Source organism: Trachemys scripta, chromosome 3, assembly GCF_013100865.1.
Source record: "Trachemys scripta elegans isolate TJP31775 chromosome 3, CAS_Tse_1.0, whole genome shotgun sequence".
Lineage (NCBI taxonomy): Eukaryota > Metazoa > Chordata > Testudines > Emydidae > Trachemys > Trachemys scripta.
Window position 1 is genome coordinate 103,915,942 of NC_048300.1, and position 25,806 is coordinate 103,941,747.

At 40.8% G+C, this 25,806-nt stretch overlaps 1 protein-coding gene across 10 annotated transcripts in view; it reads left to right on the forward strand.

Moving 5' to 3' along the window:
* Nucleotides 1-25,806, forward strand: part of AHI1 (Abelson helper integration site 1) — a 184,167-nt gene that overhangs the window by 38,710 nt on the left and 119,651 nt on the right. For all 10 annotated transcript variants that reach the window (XR_004645108.1, XR_004645109.1, XM_034765595.1 and 7 more), the window contains 8 exons: nt 1,088-1,240; nt 2,580-2,712; nt 3,998-4,121; nt 5,605-5,834; nt 10,070-10,173; nt 10,825-10,943; nt 19,070-19,200; nt 20,535-20,675. Coding sequence is in view for 8 of the 10 variants with exons in the window: in XM_034765595.1 (XP_034621486.1) it covers nt 1,088-1,240; nt 2,580-2,712; nt 3,998-4,121; nt 5,605-5,834; nt 10,070-10,173; nt 10,825-10,943; nt 19,070-19,200; nt 20,535-20,675 (1,135 nt within the window). In the remaining 2 variants the exon portion in view is untranslated. The remainder of the gene's footprint in view (nt 1-1,087; nt 1,241-2,579; nt 2,713-3,997; nt 4,122-5,604; nt 5,835-10,069; nt 10,174-10,824; nt 10,944-19,069; nt 19,201-20,534; nt 20,676-25,806) is intronic.

Here is a 25,806-nt window from a genome sequence, read left to right on the forward strand (position 1 = left end):
CGTATAGTCAAAATTACATTGAGTGTAATGGCGGGCGGAATCGCCCACACTACAGAAACAGTATTTAAATTGTTATTTTTCTCTTTTTGTTTTTGTTTTGTGTTTTTGTTTTTTGCCGACCGTGTAAAGCTGAAATCGTGTATGTTAAATGCGCCTAAGATGCGACAGACCTGTATTACAGTAGTGTCTCGAAGGCCACAGTGTGCTAGGCACCATAGAAACATAAAGTAGGAGTCGGTCCTTGGCCTGAACTATAATCTAATAGACATGCCAGACAAAGAGCGGAAAGAAAACAGAGGCACAGAGAATAGAAGTGACTTGCTTCTCCCTGATATTAAGGCATGTTCTTGGAAGGATTTTAGTGTGCATTTCATTAAGATATTTATGGTTTTCCTTATCAAAATTGTCAAAAGAGGAGCCTGAGTTCAGTAGCCACTATGGCAGTCAGGCTGGACAGAGATTACGTAGTTTGCTCTCATGTGCTATATGATGTTCTGTCTTCTTTGTGAAATTTCAGTCCCTTATAACTTCAGTCTCCCTCCACAATTAATAACTAATGTAGCGAGCCTGTGCTGGCCCTTGGCACCAGCTGTGAATTTCAGTAAAGAGCGGTGTCCGCTAGATCTGGGGTGGGTAGATTAACTTGATTTAAGTGGGAGAACTCATGCTTAAACTGAATTGGGCCCAATTGTGGAAAAGGCTGATAAAACAGAAAAGCATGAATCATGTAAGTAAAAGATTTATCAAGCATCTGACAGAATTTTACCACTCCAATTTACTTTTCACCAGTTTAGGCTTGTTGGCTACTTTCATTGCACTTCATTTATATTTGATGATGAATTTCACTTATTTCTTGTGGAAGTATTATGCATTACTGTTTAACTGCATGTATCACTGTACTATCAGGTATTTTTTCATATACAAGGATTGCTCCCATTTAATTTTCTTTCAGTGTTTACACAAAATATGTTTAGATCCTAACATTTTAAGACTTATTTCAATTTTGTGAAATATGTTACTGTACTTAAAACATTTTGCGTTTTCCTGATATAATTGATTGTGCTATTGATATTTTGTCTGCCTTTAGGTAGATCCTTCTTTCCGCTCTATGATGGCTGTTCAGCAGGAACAAGGTAGCACGTCATTCCGTGAGCTCCAGAATGAGGTATCAAAAAAAGCTACTGTATATAGTCCACATGAGAAAAAGGAGCAGTTGAAATGGACAAGACTGCCTGGACAGGTGAAGATTTTTTTAAAAGTACCAAAAAAATCCACTTTCTGCTAATAAGGTTATTTTATGGTATAAGTATTGTGAAACAAGTCTGGTTTTGAGGGTGTGGGTGGCTCTCAGAAACCTGCTGGAGGGTGGGGCTCTTTGCATGGAGGCCCTAGGCTCCCATCCTAGATTGGGGACCTGTGCAGCACTCTCCAGGTCCTTGACAACATGATTCTTGGGACTCCTCATTCAAAGGATGTTTCACCAGCTTAGTGGGGATCAAGAGGAGTAATGCAGCTCGACTCCTGGTGCTTCTGGTCCTGCCCACTCCTCACTCACGGATCCCCACCACACGTAGGAAAGGGGACCTTCTGTGAGCCTATTATTGTGCATATAATCATTCCATTTATTCTCCAAATGGGAATAGGGTTTATTTCACTGTTGGATGCCATGTAAGAAACACAACTAATACACAGAGTGCATTTGTTCAAAAGAAAATCCCAATTTAATCTTTGATGTAAATGACTTTTGTTTGATTATGTACCTTGATTTTGTGACATTATATATCATTTGTCTTAAAAACTACCAATGGTTTTATTTCTATTTAATAACAACCAGTGATTTAAGTAGTAACAAGGAAATGTTAGAAAAATCAACAAATTTTTTTAAAACAGCAAATTGTCCAAAGATGAAAAGGATATGGAAACAAATTTATTTTTGACATGTTTAGGATGAATAAAAATAGTGTAAATTTAGATTAAATTATTTTTCAAAATGTTTTATAACTAATTTTTGCCTTTTTGCAGAAAGGCAAATAAATGCATGAGCCAAATTAAGTGAATTATAATCTTGAGAATATTGTCTAGACATCCTCAAATATTAAATTATTTACTATTAAACTTGTCCATGTAAACACTGTAGAAATTGTGTTTTTGAGAGATCCAGGTACTAACAACTTATTTTGCTGATTTTTGGCTTGTGGAAAAGTTCCAAAAGGATCAACACGGCAATACATAAACCTTATTTCCTCAGATGATTAAAATATAAGAGGACCAACTTAAAAAAATCAGTGTTCAGTTTAATGCATGTATAAAATGTGCATTTTATGGGATTGCCGGAAAGAATCCTTTTACTTACTTAAGTTCTATTGTTGAAGTCATGGAGTGAAGAAAGATTTTCAAAATCAAAATAACCAATGCACGGGCAGAAAGTTGCTTTGTTTTTCCTTGTTGTTTTTAAAACTGTAAAAATGCTTATATTTTTACAGCAGTGTAAGAGTTGTTAAATACATAATGTCCTTTAAGTTTTGTGTATTTGTTAACATTCACAACTGTGCAATAACTGTGTTTATTTGGAAATGTAGGCTTGTCGTATACCAAACAAGCATCTCTTTTCACTGAGAGCAGGAGATATGGGATGTTTCTGTATTCGTTTTTCTCAAGATGGAAAAACATTAGCAGCAGCCTGTGCAGGGAGGGATGGTTATCCCATTATTTGTAAGTTACAAATTTATTACTTTTATTTTAACATAGAGCTATAACATATGCAAAGAGCTCTTTTTTTTCCCTTTAGTTTTTTTTATTTTGAAGAGTGTGTAGATTGGACTTTAAAAAAAAAAAAGTGTTACTTTTTGGATCATAAAAGTTTTATATTAACAGTTATGTTCTTTTAGTAGACTTATTTAGTAATTCAGAATTGTAAATATTCTTTGCTGTAAGGCCAGTTTAGCAAAGTGTCTGCCTGATTGAAGACAGTATGACTTTTCATATGTGGTAATGTATATGTCCAGTTTAAGGACTTGATATTACAGTATTTCAGCATCCAGTAGAAATCTGAGAGTCTGAAATGTGCCAGGAATATAAGTTCTGATAATAAGTTTTTAAGTGAAATAACTTGCCCCTTTCATAGATTGTTTGTTTTTATAGGGGGAAAAGGAATTTGTGAATGAATTTAGTTTTCATGAAAGTGACTAACCAATAATGCTTACTAGAGCCAGGCATAACGTTGGAGATGCCAGGCAGTCTTCTTCACAAAAATCTCCCAATACAGCTCACTAATGACTAGCAATACTATTCATATCCTGAGCTGCTTTTGTGCAAGAAAATGTCACTTGTTGCATTTTGAAACAGAATATAATCGATTTTTTGAGATTCTTGGGAACAATGTTCCATCTCCACATAGAATAAAAAGCAAAACCTATAAATGCAAGTACTTAAATAGTAGCTATCACATTTATATTGCTTCTCTACAAAACTTGCTGATCACCAAAAAAATGACCTCACCATTAATATTCTTATGTAGTAATCAGAGTTTAAAAAAATAAAAATAAAGAGTATTTACTTAATGTCCTAGGTTCATCCCTGATAACTTAAACTGTCTAGTCTAATTTTTAAAGGGGTTAATGCACTTGTGACGCATCCATGAACCACTAGATGGAAGTAGATGCTTGCAAACTTGTGTTTAAATTATTAACAATGCATACCCAGTAGTTATTTGATTTTGAATTATGGAAATTAGGAGCTAGTGGAATTGAATTCACTTATGCCAGCAATGACTTGGCCCTAGGAATATGTCTAGCTTTGTAGTAATTATATTCCAGATGTTGGTTGCATCAACATCTTCCATATTTGAAGATTTAATTTATGTCGGAACATGCAGTTATATGTCCTATATATAAAATCTTGGCCCTAAATGGTTTTCTTTTGAGTATTGATGCTTTATTATTGGAAAAGCAGTTTCAAATTTTTTCAAATTTAACCTTTTTATTTACATTTTCATTAGTATATGAGATTCCTTCTGGACAATACTTGAGAGAATTTTATGGCCACCTTAATATTGTATATGATCTTTGTTGGTCAAAAGATGATGAGTACCTCCTTACTGCATCCTCTGATGGCACTGTCAGGTCAGTATGAGTGATATGTTATAGCAGCTGTTGTCAAAATTATAAGTAGGCTGTGTCTTTGTCAAAAACTGTGCTGGACAACTTTTAACCATGGATTTGAGTGTAATTTGAGTTATTTGTTAATGTTATTGGAAAGCTGTGATAGAATTATAGCTTTTTCGGAATAATTTTATTATGTTTGGTTTAAAATATATGGTGGTTTTGGTCCAGGATTTTAAAATGTTGCCTAAGTATAAGCTCTTAAATCCACGTTTAGCCGCCTAAATAAATGGCCTTATATTTCAAAAGTGTTCAGCACCCAGCAGCTATTACAGAAATCAATAGGACTCTTGGAATATTTAATCCTTGCAAAAAATTACCATATTCTAGATGCAAAAGCCAATCTTAATGCCATATTAAGGTTGCAAATTTGAATACACAAGGCAGGAAATTGAAAATTTAGAATTCAGATGGCAACTTTAACTTTACCACATTGCAATTATATATAGTAGTTTGAATTCTTGACTAGGCTGTTAAATATGTAACTCAAGGTAAATCACTGTATCAGGTATATAAAATCTTAACTCTGAAATTTTTCCCCTCTTGTGTATAAATTTAAAAAGTTACATTAATGCAGTGTTTAAGCAGCAAATCTTGAAGTACTTAAAGCTCCCTCATCCCTCCAAAAAAAACCAACACAGAACACTTAAAATACAGCAAGAAAAAATATGGCCATAGTATTCCACAAATGTGTTATGGGTAACCTCATAGGTTTTAATCTTCATTGATGTGTAGATGCACAACAACCTCCTAGCTATTGCCTTTGTTGGCCAACACCATAGTGCTATAGGCAGCTGCATAATTAAAATCCCCAAAGAGGGGATATAAATTTAAAGTTCTTCAAGTGATTGTCCACATTGTTTCCACTCTTAGTATGCTTGGGTGTGAGATCAGTTTTTTTGGGGTTTTTTGGCCAGCTGTATACATTGGGGTCATGCCTTTGCCCTGGACATCTTCGCACTATTCATCCAAGCCTGAGGGCATAAAAGGCAGAGTGGGCCCAGCTGCCCCTTGGTTCTGTAGCAGCAAGATGGAATCCTTGCAGTGCCCTCCTTCTTCTCTCCGCAGCGTTAGTGTAGTTAATTAGTTAGTCTTACTGCTTAGTTACTAGTTAGTTTGTTCATGTAATTAGATATTTAAGAAAAAAATATTTTAAAACTAAGTTTCAGTTTAAGCTAGACCCCGTGCCTGTACAGGGATGCTAGAAACAAGGTGGAAGCTAAATTTCCAGCGTTCAAAACCTGTCCCTCGTGAAGCTTAATTCCCATTGGAATGTTCCACAACAAACTTTTGAGTATAGCTGCAAAAATTCAGTAGATTCAATTAGACCCTTAAGTATTTGCATGTATTTACATCTAGAACCATTAGCACAAAAATTGGTATTAATTTATATGGTAATTACGTTATGAGACAGTTGTCCTAACTTTTTTTTTTTTTTTTAAAGAATGTGGAAAATTGAGACCCAGGCTACAACTTCTGTGAGAGTTTTCCCTCATCCTTCATTTGTTTACACTGCAAAGTACCATCCAGTTGCTAACTATCTTGTGGTGACAGGATGTTATGACTCTGTAATTAGGGTATGGAATACAAAAGTGACAGAGCTCTATGGTCAGTTGCTACAGGAGTTTGATGGTCACAAAAGTTTCATCAATACCCTGTGTTTTGATGCAGAAGGTATGTTCATTATGTCATAATTGCATCTCAAACAAAGAGCAATTCAAGCATGCTCAGTTTGGTTTATTTCATTGAAATAGTTGTTAAAAAACAGGATGTTTTTATTTTATTACAATTGTTGTTTTATTAAAATGTCTCACTGAGATCTACTACTACCCAGTGTGTTGATGTATTAAATTATTGTTTACTATCTGTAATCTGGGCATGTCTACAATATGCTGGGCACTGTGCAAACGTATATAGGAAGACATAGCCTGGGCCGAAAAGATAAATAAGCAGGCAAAAGACGGGAAAAAGGATACAACAGATGTAAAAGGGTCAAGGTGATGTCTAGCAAGGTCTTGATGATACATATTTTAGATATATAGATTATCCACAATTAACCCTCTTCCTAACTATTTTTAGTTGGCTAGTTTCTTGTAAGTGTCATGGTAGAAGTTGGTATGGAATAAAGAATGGAGACTATTGTGGGAGAAGTAGGCAAATGGTGTGTCAAGGCTGGTATTTTGGGCTGAGCAGAGATGTGGAGAGGCAATGTGGAAAAAAATAAGGCTGTGAAACAATTACAAAATTAATTGCAATTAATCGCAGTTTTAATTGCATGGTTAAAGAATAATAGAATACCATTTATTTAAATATTATTGGATGTTTTCTACATTTTCAAATATATTGATTTCAACTACAACACAGAATACAAAGTATACAGTGCTCACTTTATATTATTATTTTTATTACAAATATTTGCACTGTAAAATGATAAACAAAGGAAATAGTATTTTTCAATTCACTTCATACAATACCATAATGCAATCTCTTTATCGTGAAAGTGCAATTTAGAAATGTAGATTTTTTTGTTTGTTTGTTACGTAACTGCACTCAAAAACAAAACAAAGTAAAACTTTAGAGCCTACAAGTCCACTCAGTCCTACTTCTTGTTCAGCCAATCACTAAGGCTTGGTCTACACTAAACCCCCAAATCGAACTAAGGTACGCAACTTCAGCTACGTGAATAACGTAGCTGAAGTCGACATACCTTAGTTCGAACTTACCCCCGTCCAGACCCGGCAGGCAGGCTCCCCCGTCGACTCCGCGTACTCCTCGCGGCGAGCAGGATTACCGGAGTCGACGGGGAGCACTTCTGAGTTCGATTTATCGCGTCCAGACTAGACGCGATAAATCGAACCCAGAAGTTCGATTGCCTGCCGCCGAACCAGCGCGGTAAGTATAGACAAGCCCTAAGACAAACAATTTGTTTACATTTACGGGAGATAATGCTGCCCTCTTCTTATTTACAATGTTGCCAGAAAGTGAGAATAGGCATTCTCATGGCACTTTAGTAGCCGGCATTGCAAGGTATTTACATGCCAGATATGCCAAACATTCATATGCCCCTTCATGCTTTGACCACCATTCCAGAGGACATGCAACATTATCTCCCATAAATGTAAACACGCTTGTTTGTCTTAGAGATTGGCTGAACAAGAAGTAGGACTGAGTGAAATTGTAGGCTCTAAAATTTTACTTTGTTTTAGTTTTGAGTGCAGTTATGTAACAAAAAAAAATCTACACTTGTATTTTGCACTTTCATGATAAAGAGATTGCACTACAGTACTTGTATGAGGTGAATTTAAAAAGATAAAATAGTATTTTTCCAATCCAAATATTTGCAATAAAAATAATATAAAGTGAGCACTTTGTGTGTTGTAATTGAAATGAATGTATTTGAAAATGTAGAAAAAATCTAAAAATATTTATAATAAATTTGAATTGGTTTTCTATTATTGTTTAACAGTGTGATTAAAACTGCAATTCATTGCGATTAATTTTTTTAATCTAGTTAATTTGTTTTGAGTTAATCGCTTGAGTTAACTACGATTAATTGACAGCCCTAGAAAAAAGAGTGGGATAAGTAGGAACAGGGCCGGCTCTGGCTTCCTGGCTGCCCCAAGTAAAAAAAAAAAAAAAAAAACCTGCAAGGGAACTCCCTGCACTGTAGATGTGCACTGGCTAGTGGGGGGAGAGAGAGAAGGTGGGCGGCCAGGGCTTCAGCGGGGTGCTGCCACGCGGCCCCTCCTGCCGTGCCCCGTGCCGGGCGGGCTTCGGTCGGCTGGGAGGGAAGGATGCGGGATGCCCTGCCAGGCTTGCTGCAGGGTGCTCCCATCCTCCACGCCACCGCCTCCTACAGGGCGGCCAGAGCGGAACAACACACACACACACACACACACACACACACACACACACACACACACACACACACACACACACACACACACACACACACACACACACACACAAAAAGCGGCCGTGCCGCCCTAGGTTTGGGCAGAATGCCGCCTCCTACAAGTTGCTGCCCCAAGCACCAGCTTGCTCATCTCGTGCCTGGAGCCAGCCCTGAGTAGGAAGAGGTAAAAAGATGTAGTGACTTCAAGGCAAAGACCAGAAGTTTGAATCTAATATGGTGGGGAAGGAGAGAACACATGCAGGGATTCAAAGAGGAGGAAGATGACCTGATCTGAACAACAGGCAAGGAAAATCTTAGTGGCTATTTTTGGTGTGGATTAGATGAGTAAGTATAATATAGGGAGGGCAAAGAGGATGATGATCCAGTAATCAGGATGAGAGATGATCTGGGTCACTGAGAATTTTAGCTGTAAGGACACCGAGAAAAGATTGGATTTTAGAAATGGTGTGGAGGAAGATACAGTAAGATTTAAAGTTTGCCTGGTTTTGTGTGTGTGTGTGTGGTGTGTGTCTCTCTCTATCGGTGTGGGGGGAAGAGAGAGAGAGAGACTGGAGACTAAGATGACTTTTAGGCTACCTCTACACTACAGCACTTATAGTGGCACAGCTGCACCGATGCTGTAGCGCTTGTGGTGGAGACGCTTTAAGCCGATGGAAGAGAGCTCTTCTGTCTCCGCAAGAGGTGGTAGTTATGTTGGTGAGAGAAGCTCTCCCGCCAGCATAGTGCTGTCTAGTGTTATGTCACTCAGGGTATGGATTATTCAACCCCCTGAGCAACATAAATTATACTGAAGTAACCTGTAGCTTAAACAAAGTCTTAGGTTACAGCTTTGGGAACTAGGAGGATGCTGAATTTTTCAACAATGACAGAGAATGGAGAGGGTTTGGAAGGAGAAATAAGGAGTTCAATTTTGGCAGTATTAAGACTGTGTTGGTGGCAAGACATCCATGAAGAGGTGTTGGAGAGAGATTCTAAAATGCGTAACTGGACGGAGATGTGAGTTGATGCTGTGTGAATGGAGGAGCTCCCCAAAGATGGATCATTTGTATTTTGGAATCTGGGTTTTTCAGATAGGTATTTCATGAAAATGTAGATGGGTTATTTCTGTGATAGACATGACAGCTTACCATAGAAAGAAAAGAACCTTCTACTTCATTTAAAAACAATGAGGAGTCCTTGTGGCACCTTAGAGACTAACAAGTTTATTTGGGCATAAGCTTTCATGGGCTAGAACCCACTTCATTAGATGCATGGAGTGGAAAATACAGTAGCGTGTGTGTGTGTGCGCTCACACACGCACACACCCCTTACCAAGTGGGGAAGGGGGGTCAATTCAATTAACAGTAGAATACCAAGGGAGGAAAAATCACGTTGTTTTTACTGATACAGACTAACATGGCTACCACTCTGAAACCTTCTACTTCATTGTTTACAATGATGTATACTGTTGGTTTAAGAGCAGCTGTTGAAAGGCAGCAATTGGAGGGAAATTTGCATTTGCTCTTGCTCAACCTGTTCTCAGCAAGGATCTTCACTGGATAGTTACTCACTAGGGGTCTGATCTAAGGCCTGGAAGACAATACTAAAAAGCAAAGACATTGAATAAAACCAACTTAGCATCTAAGTGAAAAACAGTCAAAGTATTTAATTGTAAGTATTACAGTATTTACATTTTTATTCTGTTTGGAATTTACGATATTGACTTCTGTGATGTATTATGAGCAAAATTTAGGCTTTTTGACAATCCCTGCATCAAGTGGAGAAAATAGAAACAAAACATTGCTGTTCAAATATTGCCTGTAATAATTCAGTTTATAATATATCCATGAATGTGGAAATGACTATAAAACTGTTAATAGCACTGATAAGACAAAATTTCCAATGTATATTTAGTTTTGGAGATGTCTCTAGCTCACGTATTCCCTGTTGTTCATTTAGTATGGTTTCAAAATCTTGCTGTTAATACTACATAAGTGTAATTATTATTTTACAGGACTTCACATGTTCTCAGGAGACAGCTCAGGGCTGATTATAGTTTGGAATACCTTTGTCAAAGGAAGTTCGCAACATCCAGTCCAACACTGGGGTATTAATAAGGTATACAAATATTTTTAATTAGCAAGATAACTTTTATGTAACGTGGTTTCAAATCTAGCCATCTAATTTCCATTTAATTACTTTTTCATGTCACTTTTGTGTGGTTGGAAAGTAAATTTCCCCTAAATGTCTTGTTAACACTTTGCAAACGGCTGATAAAACATGCTGTGATTCACTGGCTGGGGATTTCTAGATTTTTGTCACTGTTTTAGATATGATACTGTAAGTAGAGAATGTAAATGCTTATTCCTAGCACCAGCTTTTACAACAAACATTTGAGAATTGGTAGCATTGTAATTGCACACAGTAACGTGTTGTTTGTACTTCCATAGATAGAATTAAAATAACAGACTATGTATCTTGTCAAAGTAGCTTTGTTCACGCTTCTATGGTTAACGTCAGCATTTCTGTTAACAATCCTGGTTTTCAGGATTTCATCGTTATGGATCCCATTTGGCTGTGGAAACTTGATTTGGGATATAGTATCTTGTTTAGGAACCATTGTTGGCTTGGGGTTTTTTAAACTGCATTTAATCTTTCCTTGTACTGCCCCCTGCCAATTTCATGAGTTAATACCATCGTGACATCCTTACCTTTTGTTTCCTATCAAATTAGTCTTGCATTACAATAAACTTCATTTTTTCATTGTAGGAAATAAAAGAAAATGATATTAAAGGGACTCCAATAAATCATTTAGAGGTACATCCAAATGGAAGACGTTTATTAATCCATGCCAAAGATAGTGCTCTGAGAATTATGGATCTCAGAATGTAAGTAGGTTTTTGTAGTCAATGCATAGATTTCTGTGTCTCAAATGGACTCGTCGTGGCAATAAAATGTTTTAAAATCATTAAATACATACTTAAGAAGAAGGATGGTCCAATAGTTACAGTGCTAGATTGGGACTTGGGAGACCTCAATACAAATCCTTGCTCTGCCACAGGCTTCCTTTGTGACATTGGGCATGTCCTGTAAGTTAGAATTTCCAAAAGTGCCTAAGTCCTATTTAAAAACAAATATTTAGCCGCTTACCCCGTGTCATTGACTTTTCAATGTCACTCAGGAAGTCCAGCCTCATACAGGAAGTCTGCAGCAGAGCAGAGATTTTAATCCAGGTCTCCCAAGTCCCTTTAAAAAAAATATTTAGTTACTTAGCTTGGTTCATTGACTTTCAGTGGGACTTAGGAACCTGAGTCACTTAGGCACCTTTGGAAATGTTACTCTTAGGGTATGTCTACACTTTAAAACGCTACAGCAATGCCGCCGTAGCACTTCAGTGTAGACACTACCAGGAGGCATTCTCCCATTGGCATAGGCAATCCATCTCCCCAAGAGGTGGTAGCTAGGTTGACAGAAAAATTCTTCTATCAACCTAACACTGTCTGCGCTGAGATTTTCACACCCTGATTGATGTAGCTATACCAATGTAAGTGCCTAGTGTAGACCCAGGCCTTAGGGCTAATCTACACTAGAATTGCAACAGTGGCGCAGCTGTACCAGTGTAGCTGTGCCACGCTACTAGTGCAGATGGTCTATGCCGAAAGGAGAGAGCGTCTCATGCTTACATAATGCTGTCCACACCAGGTCAGTGTAACATACGTCGCTCGGGGGTGGCTTTTCACACCCCTGAGCGATTTAAGTATACTGAAGTAAGCACTAGTGGGTACAGGCCCTTAGTCTCTCAGTGCCTCAGTTCCCCTTCAGTAAAATGGGGCTAATAGCACTTCACTCTCTCTCAAATACATTCAAGATACTATGGTAATAGGGGCCACATAAGTACATGAGATGGATGGGTGGAGAGACATTTAAATATAATCTGAGATTATTATTTTCCCCTTTATTATTAATATTTTTAAACTATTAGTATAAAAATAAAGAAATTAAACTACAAAAAGCAAAACTGCTCTAAGTGAATGTACCGCTATGGCTAAAACTTAAATCCAGAAAAACAAGAGAATGTAGTATTAAAGCATAAAATCTGTGCTGATGTTTTGTTCTTAATTTCCCCCCTCCCCTTTACGAACACAGATACTCAAAGTTTCCCCAATGTTCAGAAAAGATGCTTGGGGAAAATACTTTCCAAGCACTGACAGCACAAGGAACTATCAGAGGTCTAGGGACATTTTTTCAAAATATACATTTATTTATAATGTAGCTCTCTCCCCATATCACCCTGTTTAAATTTTTTGGACTATCGTGTTTTGGGCTACCAGAAGACTTAGTTCTTTTACAGCACTTTTCCTCTTGTCAGAAGTAGGAGGATCCTTGGAATGGTCTTGGTGGAGAGGCCAAAGCTCAGAACCTTGGTGCAATGTGGTTGCTTTTCACTGAACCATCCACAGAATCTGTGTGTGGAGTCATTGTAATGGGCCCTTTGAGGATCATATGAATGTAGGGGGATCCTACAGAGGTGTAGAACCAGCATTATAGTTCCTATATTACCACCCTTCCTGCTACTGGCATGGCAGTGTGTTTGGGGGAGGAAGAGGAAGGTGGGCATGGCTAGGGTTTCCCCACATATTGCTGGAGCCACTGGCAGCCAAAGAACTTAACATTGGAAAACCAGCCAGCCAAGACTTAGAAACAGCGGGTATGTACCGTGTGCTGTAGTCGACCCCCTTGGAGCTATTACTGTGTTCAGAATCTCCACTGTCACTAAAATGTTTCCAGTTATTGTGACTGTGAAGCAAACTTCAAAAATGTGAGCTGAATGTCACCAATATGAAGTTGTCTATGTGAGTCTGCAGACTCACATAATAGTAGCTCTGAGAGGTTTGAACTGCTCTATTCATCTCCATGAGGTGTTAATTTGGATTCCCAGCAATTATACTTTTAAATGTCTACACTATTTACCATTTGAATCCTCACGAAAGAAAGGAGAGAGGGAGGGGATCACAGTTCTGGACAACTTGCTGTGAGTGACTGTAGGGGGCCTGGGTGGCTGCCCTCCGAACCTGAGGGTAAAGGGCCTTTCCCTCAGCCTGAGTGGGCGGGGCCAGCCCAAGCTTGCTCCACCCCCCGGAAGGGGAGGGGTGGAACAGGAAGTATAAAGGGCGGGGCCCTTAGCTCAGTTAGGGCAGCACCAGGGAGGGAGGCAGACACAGGCCGTGGGCTGCTCCCTTCAGAGCCTGCTGCCACACCAGGGGAGGCCCTGGACCTGTGGAAACCTCACCTGGAGGACGGACTGGGGCTGCCAGGACTGCCCGCTGCCGAGTACCCAGAGGAACTGGAGGAGTCGGAGGGGGAGCGGGAGCTGCCAGCAGCCGAGTACCCAGAGGAGCTGGAGGAGCCTGAGCCTGAGGGGGAGCCGGAGCTGCCAGCAGCGGAATACCCCGACGCACTCACGGGACCAGAGGGATTCGGGCGAGCAATCGGGTAGGAAGTAGCCCAGGGACAGAGCTGTACAGTGGTGAGTCTATGTAGCGGGACGACCCCGCTGACCCAGTGGTGGGACCCTCGTTCTGCCACTGTCAGGGCCCTGGGCTGGAGCGCAGTGGTGTAGGGTGGGCCTGCGCTCCCCTACCCGGCAGAGCCACGCCGGGACCTTTGCCGGCGCTCCCCTGCCTGAGGGGCGCGCTACTGACCTTTGCCGGCGCTCCCCTGCCTGAGGGGCGCGCTACTGACCTTTGCCGGCGCTCCCCTGCCTGAGGGGCGCGCTACAGACTCTGGCTGGCGGCCGCCCCGCCGCTAATTCCCCGCTGACGGAGGCGTGACCCAGGCCGGCCAGTGACCTCATAGCTCCCCACCGCCCCCTAGCGGATAGGTGGGCCAACGCCGATCACAGTGACATGTAAAGCTAAAACAGAGCTCTTACTCTTACCCCCAAGTCCTCCCCACTACCTCCTTCTTTGATCACTGGACAACCCCACCATTCTGCCTGTCATTCAGGTCTGAAACATGGGCATCCTCTTTGACTTGGACCTCTCTCTCTAGGTCCTCATGTCTAGGCTATGTCTCAATCTTGCCAACCTTTTCTGCTTAACATCTCTAAGATACAACATGTGCCATCAGTCCATGTGGCTAAGACTCTCATCGTCTCAAGTACTGCTGTAACATCCTTCTCTCTGGCCTTCACAAGTGCATCCTTGCCCTGCTTATATCCATTCAGAATGGTGCTGTGAAGATAATTTTCCTAGCCTGTTGCTTTGACCATGTCACCCTTCTCTTTGTATTCTCTCACTGACTCCCCTTCTCAAGTGCATCAAACATAAGCTATTTGTCCTCACTTTCAAGACCTATCCCTGCCTACCTGTCAACTTTCATTCACTATGAAAATCTCTGCTTCTGACTCCAATCAACCATGATATCAGTCTTCATCGTCCACTTATTAGGTTTTCAATCAGGCACCTTTGTGCTTTCTCCCAAGTGCCCCTCATGTGTGAGAAGCTCCCCATAAACATCTTCAAAGCTATTTCATTATCCTCTGTAAAATTCTCCTTTTCCATAATGCCTACAAAAAATGTGACAAAAGATTTTGTCAGCGTTTGTTTGGTTTTGGTGTGTTGAGATGACTGCCTATCATTCTGACCTCGTTGTTTCTTAGTACTCCCGCATCGGTCTGTCAGTCTAGTCATCTGTCTCTCATTGTACGCATTGGTCTGGTCGATGCCAGAACGTTAGGTTGATGTAAATCACCTTGTCTCAACCAATTTATGTGTCTACACCAGGGGTGGGCAAACTTTTTGGCCTGAGGGCCACATTGGGGTTGCAAAACTGTATGGAGGGCCAGGTAGGGAAGGCTGTCTCCCCCCAAACAGCTTGGCAACTGCCCCCTCAGAACCTCCGACCCATCCAACCCCCCTGCTCCTTGTCCCTTAACCACCTCTTCCCGGGACCCCCCGCCCCTAACTGCCACCATGGACCCCCCCACCTATCCAACCCCCCCCCCCCCCCCGCTCCTTGTCCCCTAACTGCCACAACCCCTATCCACATCCCCGCTCCCTGACAGGCCCCCCTGGGACTTCCACGCTTATCCAACCCCTGTCCCCCCCCCCCAGAATCTCCGCCCCATCCAACCACCCCCTTACCGTGGCGCTCAGAGCAGCAAGTCTGGCTGCTGCGCCACCCGGACGGAGCCAGACACGCTGCTGCACTGCCCCGCTGCCCAGAGGGCTGCCCATGCGGCGGCGTGGCTGCGGGGGAAGGGGACAGCAGGGGAGGGGCCGGGGACTAGCTTCCCCGGCTGGGAGCTCAAGGGCTGGGCAGGACGGTCTGGCCCGTGGGCCATAGTTTGCCAACCTCTGGTCTACACTTAAGTTTGTCTCTAGCCAACATAAGCACACTGTTAGAGCAATGCAGTAAAACCATTTTGCTGAATGGCATGGAGCCCTGGTCGATGTACTGAGGCCAACACAGTGCAAGTGTAGGCACTGTGTGACCTGTGTCGACCCTAACAGTCCTCCAGCAGCTATTCCACAATGCTCCCATCTCTGCAACAGTGACTGATCTGGTTACTATTGTGACTATCTGGTTACTCCACTGCTCTGGGGAGTCACAGAGACTGGAAGCCACCCCACCCCTTTAAAACTCACGTGTGTGTTTAAAAATGCCTTTTCCTGATTGTCCACCTTGGTGAACACACCTAGTAGCTCATCCCTGTTGTGTGCAACTGCCCAGTGGACTATGCTGGCTCCACACACTAGACATGCTTCTGCCTGGAGTAGACACGGAAACATTGTATCTCTTAGGCCTGTGGGAAGAAGAGACTGTGGAGACACAGCTACGGACCAGACATAGAAAAGTGAAGTTCTACAAACAGATTATATGGGGCATGCAGGAAAAGGGTTATGACAGGGATCAACATCAGTGCCGTGGGAAAACCAAGGAACTTTGCTGAGGATACCACAAGGCCAGGGAAGCCAACAATAGATCTGGTGATGCACCACAGACCCGGTGAGACAATGAGCTTCATGCCATTCTTGGCAGAGACCCCACCAGCAGCCTGCAGATCACTGTGGATAGCTTGGAAGACCCTGAGACAGAGAACCCTGCCGTGAACAGCAAGAAGAGGGAGATGCTGCAGCCATGCTACAAGCCGGAACCTGTTCAAAACTCTGCCAGTCTGGCCAATCCTGCCTGAGAAGCATGGATGAGTTTGATGGAGGGGAAGGGGCGTTGGGTAAGTGTGTATGCATTTTTCCTTACAATTTAAAGAGGGCACCTGGCCCATCCCTGTGTTAATAAAACACAGGTATCAACCCTTCACTGTTTCACTCATACGAGAAAAGATAGAGGAACAACAAACAGAGGCAGAGTTCTCATGTGCTTTTTATTCTCCTATTGGGTTAGGTAGGCGGATGGGCTGTGTAGAGCACTTCATTTATTTATAGAGGGATGTTCCTTTTATCCTCATGAGAGATCTTGATGAAACTTTCATGGAGATACTCTGCAATACTCTTCTGAAGATTAGGAATGGCTGTCTTATTTCTTCCTCTGAAATAGGACATTTTTCCATGCCATTCCTCAATTAATTTGGCTGGCACCGTAGCAAGAAACAGGCAAGCAGCATACAGGTCTGTGAGACTTTGGGATGCCAGTAGCAGCTGTGTTATCTATGCCTTAATTACCTTCCCAAGTGAGATATCAGCTAAAGCCACCACCACCTATGGAAAATAGTGCCATTTCACTATACCCGTACCCATGGAAGAATAGGGAACTGAAATTTTATTGTTTCATGCAGCAGAAAATTCTTCTCTTCACTCATCTCAGTGGGCCATACTGACCATGGCTGGGGGGAGCGCAGTGCTATCCTGAGGCGCTCCATAGCTGAAGTGTCAATAAGCATTTCTTTTTAAAAGTGTTTATGCGGGTAAGGGAAGGAAATTTTAAGCTTAACTTTCTCTTTCCGTTGTGACTGTAAATCCAGTGGTACATCTGTCTGTTATCAGCAGCTTCAGGCGTGGCAGCCTTGAGGGATGCCCCCTCCACACCCATAGAATGCCTGACTCTGATGAAATAGAGAAAGAAGAGGATTAGGGAAGACATGGTTCAGCAAAATTCTACAAGCCAGTGCTGCATTGGACCGTGAACAAAGGATTGGCAGGGCCAGGATGACTGACAGCATGGAAAGGAAAAGAGAGAACAGGAGAGAAGCCCCTCAGGATAAGAAGAGAGAAATGCATCAGGACATAATGAGTCTTCTCAGGCATGACACCTAAATACTGCAGATACCAGTTGATCCCCCAGGTCCAAAAATCCCAGACTCTCCACCTGTTTCAATCCTTGGAGAACTCCATGGCCGCTTTTCCCTGCACCATTGCATGATGACTTCCACTGTGGATTGTCCAACTCCAAAATGATTTCCCACTGACTGGTCGCCATTTGGTCTTGCTGTCTTCTAGAATGTGATCACCACTTGCTTTTCAGCTGTCAATGCTCTCATTCTGGTTTCCATGCACTGGAAAGCTGAGGCAAGATTGGCACACGGATCCAGGAATGTGGTCTTCCGCATTCTGAAGCTCTGCAACTACTACTCGTCATCCCAAACCTGCCTATGTTGCAGTCCCACCAATCAGTGCTCATTTCTTGGGGCCAGAAATGGTGCTCCACTGTCAGCTGCTGCTCCATGAATGCCATCAACAACCTTGAATTGGTTCTTACTATGTCCCACAGCAATCTGTCCTAGAAAAAACTGTCATGTCCCCCATTATTGTGGTATTTTCTGTGGGTCTGCAAATACCAGAGGATCACATGTTCTGTATTTGCAATATTCATGGGAATAGTGTAGAGCTCTGTGCTTCAGTCAGAGGTGGCAGACACTGAAAAGTGCCACCTGGATTTGTGGGATTTTTTTTTTTTAAAGTGTGAAAATTATGGAATACGGATGGCATTATGGAATGGAGTAAGTTACATGCTGGGAATTTGACCGCTAGCTCCCAGAGATCCCTGCGTGAGTAATTTCTACCCCATAACACATTGCGAAAATTTCCCAAAAGGCTTTGAACCAAACCACAGTGTGTAGCGCACTGTGATACCTACCTGAAATAGATCATACTTTGCATCAACACAGGCACTCGTGCTCAGTATGTGCAGTGCCAATGCAAGTAGCCAAGTATGCACATGCTGAAACAATATACAAACTCTGGTGACTGTATGCCAATATAACTTGAATCGACTAGTTTGTTTTGTAGGCATGGCCTTCTATTGTAATCTCCTTGGGGGTAGGGACCGGCTTTTGGGTCTTTGTTTGTACAGCCCCTAGCACAATGGAGTCCTGGCCCATGACTAGGACTCCTAGGTGCTATGGTGATACCATTTTTAAAAAAAATCTAATTTTGGTTTCATACATGGGTGATGTTTCAGAGTACCACCACCTTCCCACCCCTCCCCCAGTCAAGAAGGAGCCAAGTCCAAGGAATCCAGCAAATCCCCTGGGCATAGTTAAGCCTCACAGAGGGGAGGAGGAGCTGAGCTCTGAGAGCTGCACAATCATATTTTGAATATCTACACATCCTACTGTAAAGGGCACCTCATTTTGGCAATTTACATGGGTAGAGTTTATTTTGTTGGCAGAGGTGGGAAAAGTACCACCACTTTTTTTTCCAGTCCAACCCCCTTGGCCCAGCAAATAATCAGCCCAGAATTAAGGAAATGTAAAGACAGCTTTTGTACCCACTGTGCAGACCTGGGTATTCCTTTGCCATTTCCAAAGGTATGGGCTTAAGTATTTCTCTGTACTATCAGAGATAAAAGTGCCATTATGAAAGCCAGGAAAGGGAAGGGTTTGAGGGAGAACATGGGACATGCAGTGAGTAAGTGCGCAGTGCACTGATGCCTACTTTGAATACAAGATACTGAGCTAGTATTATTTATTCAGCAGAAAATTCATATGTGAGGTATGGGAGATTTTGTCTGTTATGAAAGTACTTGCCAAACTCAGACTATTTTTTATTTTTAGCTTGGCTACAAAGAAATACATAGGTGCCACAAACTATAGAGAGAAGATTCACAGTACCTTAACACCATGTGGGACATTTCTTTTTTCTGGAAGTGAAGATGGGATAGCATATGTTTGGAATCCAGAAACAGGTAACCAATCAATTATTTTACAATATTAGGCCAGGTTGTCAAGCTCTCTGGAAGAGCCTTCTTTAAAAAACAAACAAAAAAACCCAACAAAAACCCCTTTTTCATGTAATAACTTTGGTGCAAAATAAAAATTTAGGCTGATGTCCTTACGTCTATAAATGTAAGGTCCACCTTCTATATCAGTGTTATTAGTTATATGCTCTGAATTAAAAATTATATTCATACGGGAATAAATCTCAATCACAGGTAGTATCTCAGGTTTCTAGTAGTAGTAATTAAACACTTCTAATTTGGTCTTTTGTTCAGTTGTCCTTTCCATATATGATACCAAAGTATTTGTGTATTCAGATTAAGACCCTGTTCCAAAGCCCATTGAAGTCAATGAGTGTCTTTCTGTTAACATCAGTGGGCTTCAGATCAGGCTGTTATTAAGAGCTGTTTATTTTACTTGCACAATTGATTGATTGAAGACCTTTAATAAGTGAATGATCAGTATATATAGCCACCTGGATGTGGGAGTACTAGGCTTCATCAAAAATTGCCCTCAAAACTGGATAATTCCCACATAACTACTAAAATACAAAAGAACTCTGCTGGACAAAGCGCAAGCAAAGCACAAATAAGAGCTAGAGAATTTCTTGTCTAAATTAACCATATTGTACTGTGTGTAGCAGAGAGGAAATTAAATGTAGTGGTTAGTAACAAAAGTTTGGTTTTGTTGACTTTCTGCTTTGTTCTTTTATATCAGGTTACAACCTAGATATTTAAAACATTTAAAAACTGGCATTTAGGCAAGCAGGTCTGTTCTGAAGATTTGCTTTGAAGGCATCTTTATCAACCAGGGTTCAAAACTACCTACACATCATTGCACGACTTTCCCAGTACCTATCAAAAATAGGTGGAATGTAGGAAGAGAGAGAATTTGTAAATAAAAGCCCTGAGCCTAAAAAGATTTATGCATGTGTTTAACTTTATAGACATAAGTTGTTCCATGGAGTTCAGGATCAGGGCCAAAACTTCTATGAAATAGTGGTGTGCAAAACTTCCATTCCCATTGGTCAGTATGACTGAAGCCCATGACTAACATAACAAGCATTTTCCCAGAAAGATACAAACACATATTATGGTTATGTGCCATTTAATATTTTTTAAGTGGATAGTGCTTTCCAAGTTATAAACTAGTTTAAAATACAAAGGCTGAAGTCCTCTTCTCTAAGATTTTGGTAACATAAATATAGTATAGAGACATGAGTGGATATTATAAAAAGTTGCAACATTATCATGTCAAATTTTTATGACAGTACAAATTAAGAACTCTATTTTTCCTTTTATAGGTGACCAAGTAGCCATGTATTCTGACCTCTCCTTCACATTTCCAGTTCGAGATGTCGCCTTTCATCCACATGAACACATGGTGTCATTTTGTGCCTTTGGTCAAAATCAGCCAATACTTGTGTACATTTATGATTATAAAGGTACTGTAGAGCATTTCTCAATGCATAAGAATCTTGGTAGCTGTTTGTTTAGCTTTTTAGAAGTGACTTGCAAAGGTTCTTTTTTAAAAACAAACAAACAAAAAACAAAACATCAAAACCTGCATGCAAGAATTGTGCTGACATCTCTAAACCAGTTTAAGATCAGTACAGAATTAGCTTCAAATTTACCTTTCTGTTGTTGTTTTGCATGTCTGAATTCCAGACTTGTCATCACTTCCCTCTCCAGATCCTACCCTCAGCATCATCAGCAATCTATGTTGTGCTAGTGATGTCATGTCAATCATTAGAACCCTATGTCAGTCTTGGGCTGGATTATGGAGTCAGGCAAACTTGCATTTTCTCAAAATATACATAGTTTAATGAAAACCTTAATGTTTTACGCTTGATGGGATATAAAATAATTTTTAAAAGCTGTATAGAAATGGTTTAATTGTTGAGGAAAATCTAGGCTCACTTGGTCCTCTGTAGGCAAACTCGCATCTGCAGTGGAATTCCATGGCAAGTGTGTTATCATCAGGGATCCTAGAAATCTGTTTGTTTTGGAAAAACATGGAATTTGTGTTTTTACAGAGAATCTTTGAATTTTTACATTTTGTGAAAAAACAAAAACATATACAGTAGAACCGTGTTTATCAGAGCCTCTATTGTACAGCTCACTGTATTAAGCAAACCGGGGCTGTCAGCCCGGGGTGGTGGGGTTTGGGTGGCCAGCCCCAGCAGTGGGACTCCCTATTGTGGCTAGGGAAGCTAAAAGTTCAGAGTTTCATTTTAATCACAGAACAACATGGATTTGTATGGGTTTTTATTGGAGAATTTGGGGATTTTTATCACAGAAAATGAGATCCCTGGCTAGCACTAGCATAGAGTTAATTGTAGACTTAATTAGTCTTTTAAAGTGGTAGGCTTCTTGATATTTAAATGTTGTTGGTTACTATTTAGTAGTATCACTGTTTTCTTTGTTGAGGATGTTGTTTCAATTGTCACGTTTCATCTTAATGGCAGATATGACAAAGGTGTTGTGACAAAGTTCCTCCTCTATCTTGGTGGGTCCTGTGCTTATTGGCGGATTTTCTTGGTTCAGAGATTCACCATGTGGGTTGGGGAATAGCCCAGAGACCTTCCCCTCTGGAAGAACCCACAGTCCAGATCAATTGAGAGGTTTGGGGGGAAACTCTGGCCCGCCCTCTACTCCGGGTTCCAGCCCAGGGCCCTGTGGACTGCAGCTGTCTATAGTGCCTATTGTAACAGCTGCATGACAGCTACAGCTCCCTGGGCTACTTCCCCATGGCCTCCTCCAAACACCTTCCTTATTCTCACCACAGGACCTTCCTCCTGGTGTCTGATAACGCTTGTGCTCCTCAGTCCTCCAGCAGCACACCCTCTCCCTCTCAGCTCCTTACGCCTCTTGCTCCCAGCACCTCACACTCACACCACAAACTGAAGTGAGCTCCTTTTAAAACCCAGGTGCCCTGATTAGCCTGCCTTAATTGATTCTAGCAGCTTCTTCTTAATTGGCTCCAGGTGTCCTAATTAGCCTGCCTGCCTTAACTGGTTCTAGCAGGTTCCTGATTACTCTAGTGCAGCCCCTTCTCTAGTCACTCAGGGAACAGAAAACTACTCATCCAGTGACCAGTATATTTGCCCTCTACCAGACTCCTGTACCCCACTGGTCTGGGTCTGTCACAGTGTGTATATAATATACTATGCAGATATATATATTTACCTTTTTTCTGTTTACATCTGCTGTAGTAATAATTGCATTTTGTGCTGATAAAGATGAATTGTTAACACAAAATTTTAAAATTTCCTTTTAGTTGCTGTCTTGATAATATAGAGTGAATAATTTAAAAAAATGCAACACACTTACTAACTTTATATTAAGGTTCAAATCCTCCATCTACTGTACTGACATGATTTTACTGAACTAATTACATTGAAAGAATTAATGGTCAATATTAAATGCTAACTTTTAGTCAACTAATAAATCTATTCTGTTTGGCTGACTAGAGAACCACAGATAATTGTTGGTTTCAGAGTAGCAGCCGTGTTAGTGTGTATCCGCAAAAAGAACAGGAGTACTTGTGGCACCTTACAGACTAACAAATTTATTAGAGCATAAGCTTTCGTGAAGTGGGCAGTAGCCCACGAAAGCTTATGCTCTAATAAATTTTAGTCTCTAAGGTGCCACAAGTACTCCTGTTCTTTTTACAGATAATTGTGTCTCTTTTATTAAAAATTGATTGTAGGCCTGATTCAGGAAAACATTTAAGCATGTTCTAAAATCTGTCCCTATTCAGGAGAGCACTTAAGCATGTGCTTTAGTATTTTCTTCAACAGGGATGTTTTCCTAAATTGGGGCCCATCAGAGTTCTGGAAAGCACTCTGCTTTGTCTATATAAAGAAACAAAAACTATTATTTCCTGCAAGTAATTCATATTCTATCATGTCAAATAAAAGCTGAGAACTAATTTGCATTATAGCGACATAGATATTTGTTAATATGCATATAAATTATATTAATAAAGGTGAAGAAAATTAGCTATTTGAAATCACTAAACAAAATTACATTCTTGAATTGGACAGGTTTCATAGCTGTTTAACTATGTACCTACTGGAAATTCATTTTCTATGTAATGGAAAACGTGGTTGAGTCTTGAACAATCAAACAGGATCACACTGAGACTATATTGGTAGTTAAAGTCATTGGTTGTATTAACAAAGTTACTCATCTTTTCTCATCAGTAAGCCATTTTATAGGTTGCGGTCTTTTGGGCATAATCTGTATGACATACCAGGGTACAATCCAGACTGAGTAGCCACTTCACCTCTGCCCTCGAACCTCGGGTGCCCTTTAAAATGCTTTGCTGCTATAGCCTGCAGTCTGCTCACAAAAAGCTTCCAGCATGCAAGTCACTCCCAGCTATGTCTGTGTATGTGCTGCAGCCAGCCACACCTTCGGTCTTACCAGCCTTGATTATACTGCAGGACGACCCAACACATCCACAGTCTTAGATTTCCTCCTAGAAATGTGTATCCTGTACTTCCCAGCCCTCTCTTGGACAATACAGGTTTATATAAGATCTGTTATTGCTTTAATAGAAATAGTATGCATGCACCTTGTTACCCCCAAATGGAGTTTCACAGACACTTCAATGTAAACACACTGGATTAGATAAACCATGAAACAAGTTTATAAACTACAAAGAGATTTTAATTGAATACAAGTAATGAGGCATAAAAGTCAGAAATGGTTACAGGGAAAATAAAGATGAAATGCAACTGGTGCCTAACTTAACAAACTATGTTAAATTCAAATCAGAGTTTTCTCATCACATGCACTAAGCAGTCTTACTGACCAAACTTCTTAGGTTAGGACCCCTTATACAGTTCAGTGGCTGCTTCCTTTGTCCCTTCTGGTGCAGTGAATCGAAGGAGAGGGAGAGGAGGGATGTTTGTACTTCCTTTTTATAGTGTTAGCCCCTCTCCTGAAAAACATTTCTAACTGAGGTTCAGGAGACAGTCTATAGGGAGGGATGTTCCCTGCTGCTTTTTCCTAATGTGTTGGAGCTTCTTTTGTTTCTCTTCCTGCTTGATGGTTCTGTTTACTGCTTAAATGCAAATTAAGTAGCACATATTTCTTTGTTTGAGCCAGACTTGTTTGCCAACCTCAGTTTGGAACATGTGTGAAGAACAACATACAGTGGAATCGTATAACTTCACATACAATGTTGCCACACACATTTTCTCAGAACAGTAATGACCAGCAAATTATGAGTTTTCAGATAATACCTCACAAGGCACATGTTGCACAAAGATTATTACAATAATGTGTAGGGTGTGGACACGGGTACGTTCTGACACAGTCTGCTAATAATTTTTTGTTCCTTTTTGGTTAAAAATATTTGCTTTGCTTTCAGAAGACACTTTTATTGCATTGGTGTTAAGGAGTTAATCATATAGTAATATTAATTTTAGTCACTGGTACCATTTTTAAGATTCCCATCGTTCCATAGTTTGGCTTAGATCAGCTGGTTTAAAAACACCCTTTAATGTTTACAATGGGCAAATTTTAAATAAGGAATGCTGAAATCCTTTGTCTCCTGATGAAACAATCTAGAAACTGTAAAAGTCGTGTGTGTGGTTAAAAGGCAACTGGGCTCAACTTTTATCAAGCTAATACCAGTTAACGCTGGTACCTGGCAGCTAGCCCATGTGATTGTCTAATTGGACCCTAATGGCCCTGCAATGAATATTGCCAAAAGCCTTTTCCCAAAACCTCAGGTTCCCAGCCCCTAAGCTGTTTCGCTGAATATCTCACTCTGCATGACTAGGCCTGCTCCTGCAGGATATCTCCTGTGCCTAAATGTGTTCAATTGTCAACTTTAGAAATTTTTCTCAAAGACAATTCTCTAGATGAGCTCAGCGCTACTGGGCTAGAAAAACCTCCAGGCAACCTTAGTAGAAGAAGCAGTGAGGCTACAGAGAGAAAGAAATAGCAGTGTCTAGTGGCAGAAAGAAATAATTGAATTACAAACTCAGGGTCTTCAGTCTAAGTTGCCCAAGAGTTACCACTTGGTGACCTCCTTGAGCACCTGCTGGACTGGATCCAGCAAGTTACTAATCTCAACTGAACTAGAAGCCTGCATTTTAATTTAGTCGTCATACTTCATCCTTTAGTTTGTTTTCAATTTTACTTTTCCTTAATTGTATGGAAAATGGACCTTTTTTAAAATAAAAATGGTCTGCAATAGAGCCCTTGTTTATCCAAACCCATTTCTGAAAACATTCAAAATATCTCTGGAGATATTTAAGAGTAGGTTAGATAAATGTCTATCAGGGATGGTCTAGACAGTATTTGGTCCTGCCATGAGGGCAGGGGACTGGACTCGATGACCTCTCGAGGTCCCTTCCAGTCCTAGAATCTATGCATCTATTAATCTTTTTTGTGTATCTTGGTAGTTTCCTAGACATGAATTAATTACTGGTACATAATCTCTCCTTTATCTCAACCTGGGTTTATTTGAATAAATTTTATCCCCTTCTTCCAATTTGGAAAAACAGTATTCTTCCCTATTGCTGCTTGCAGTTACGTTAATCAGTTGTAATCTAT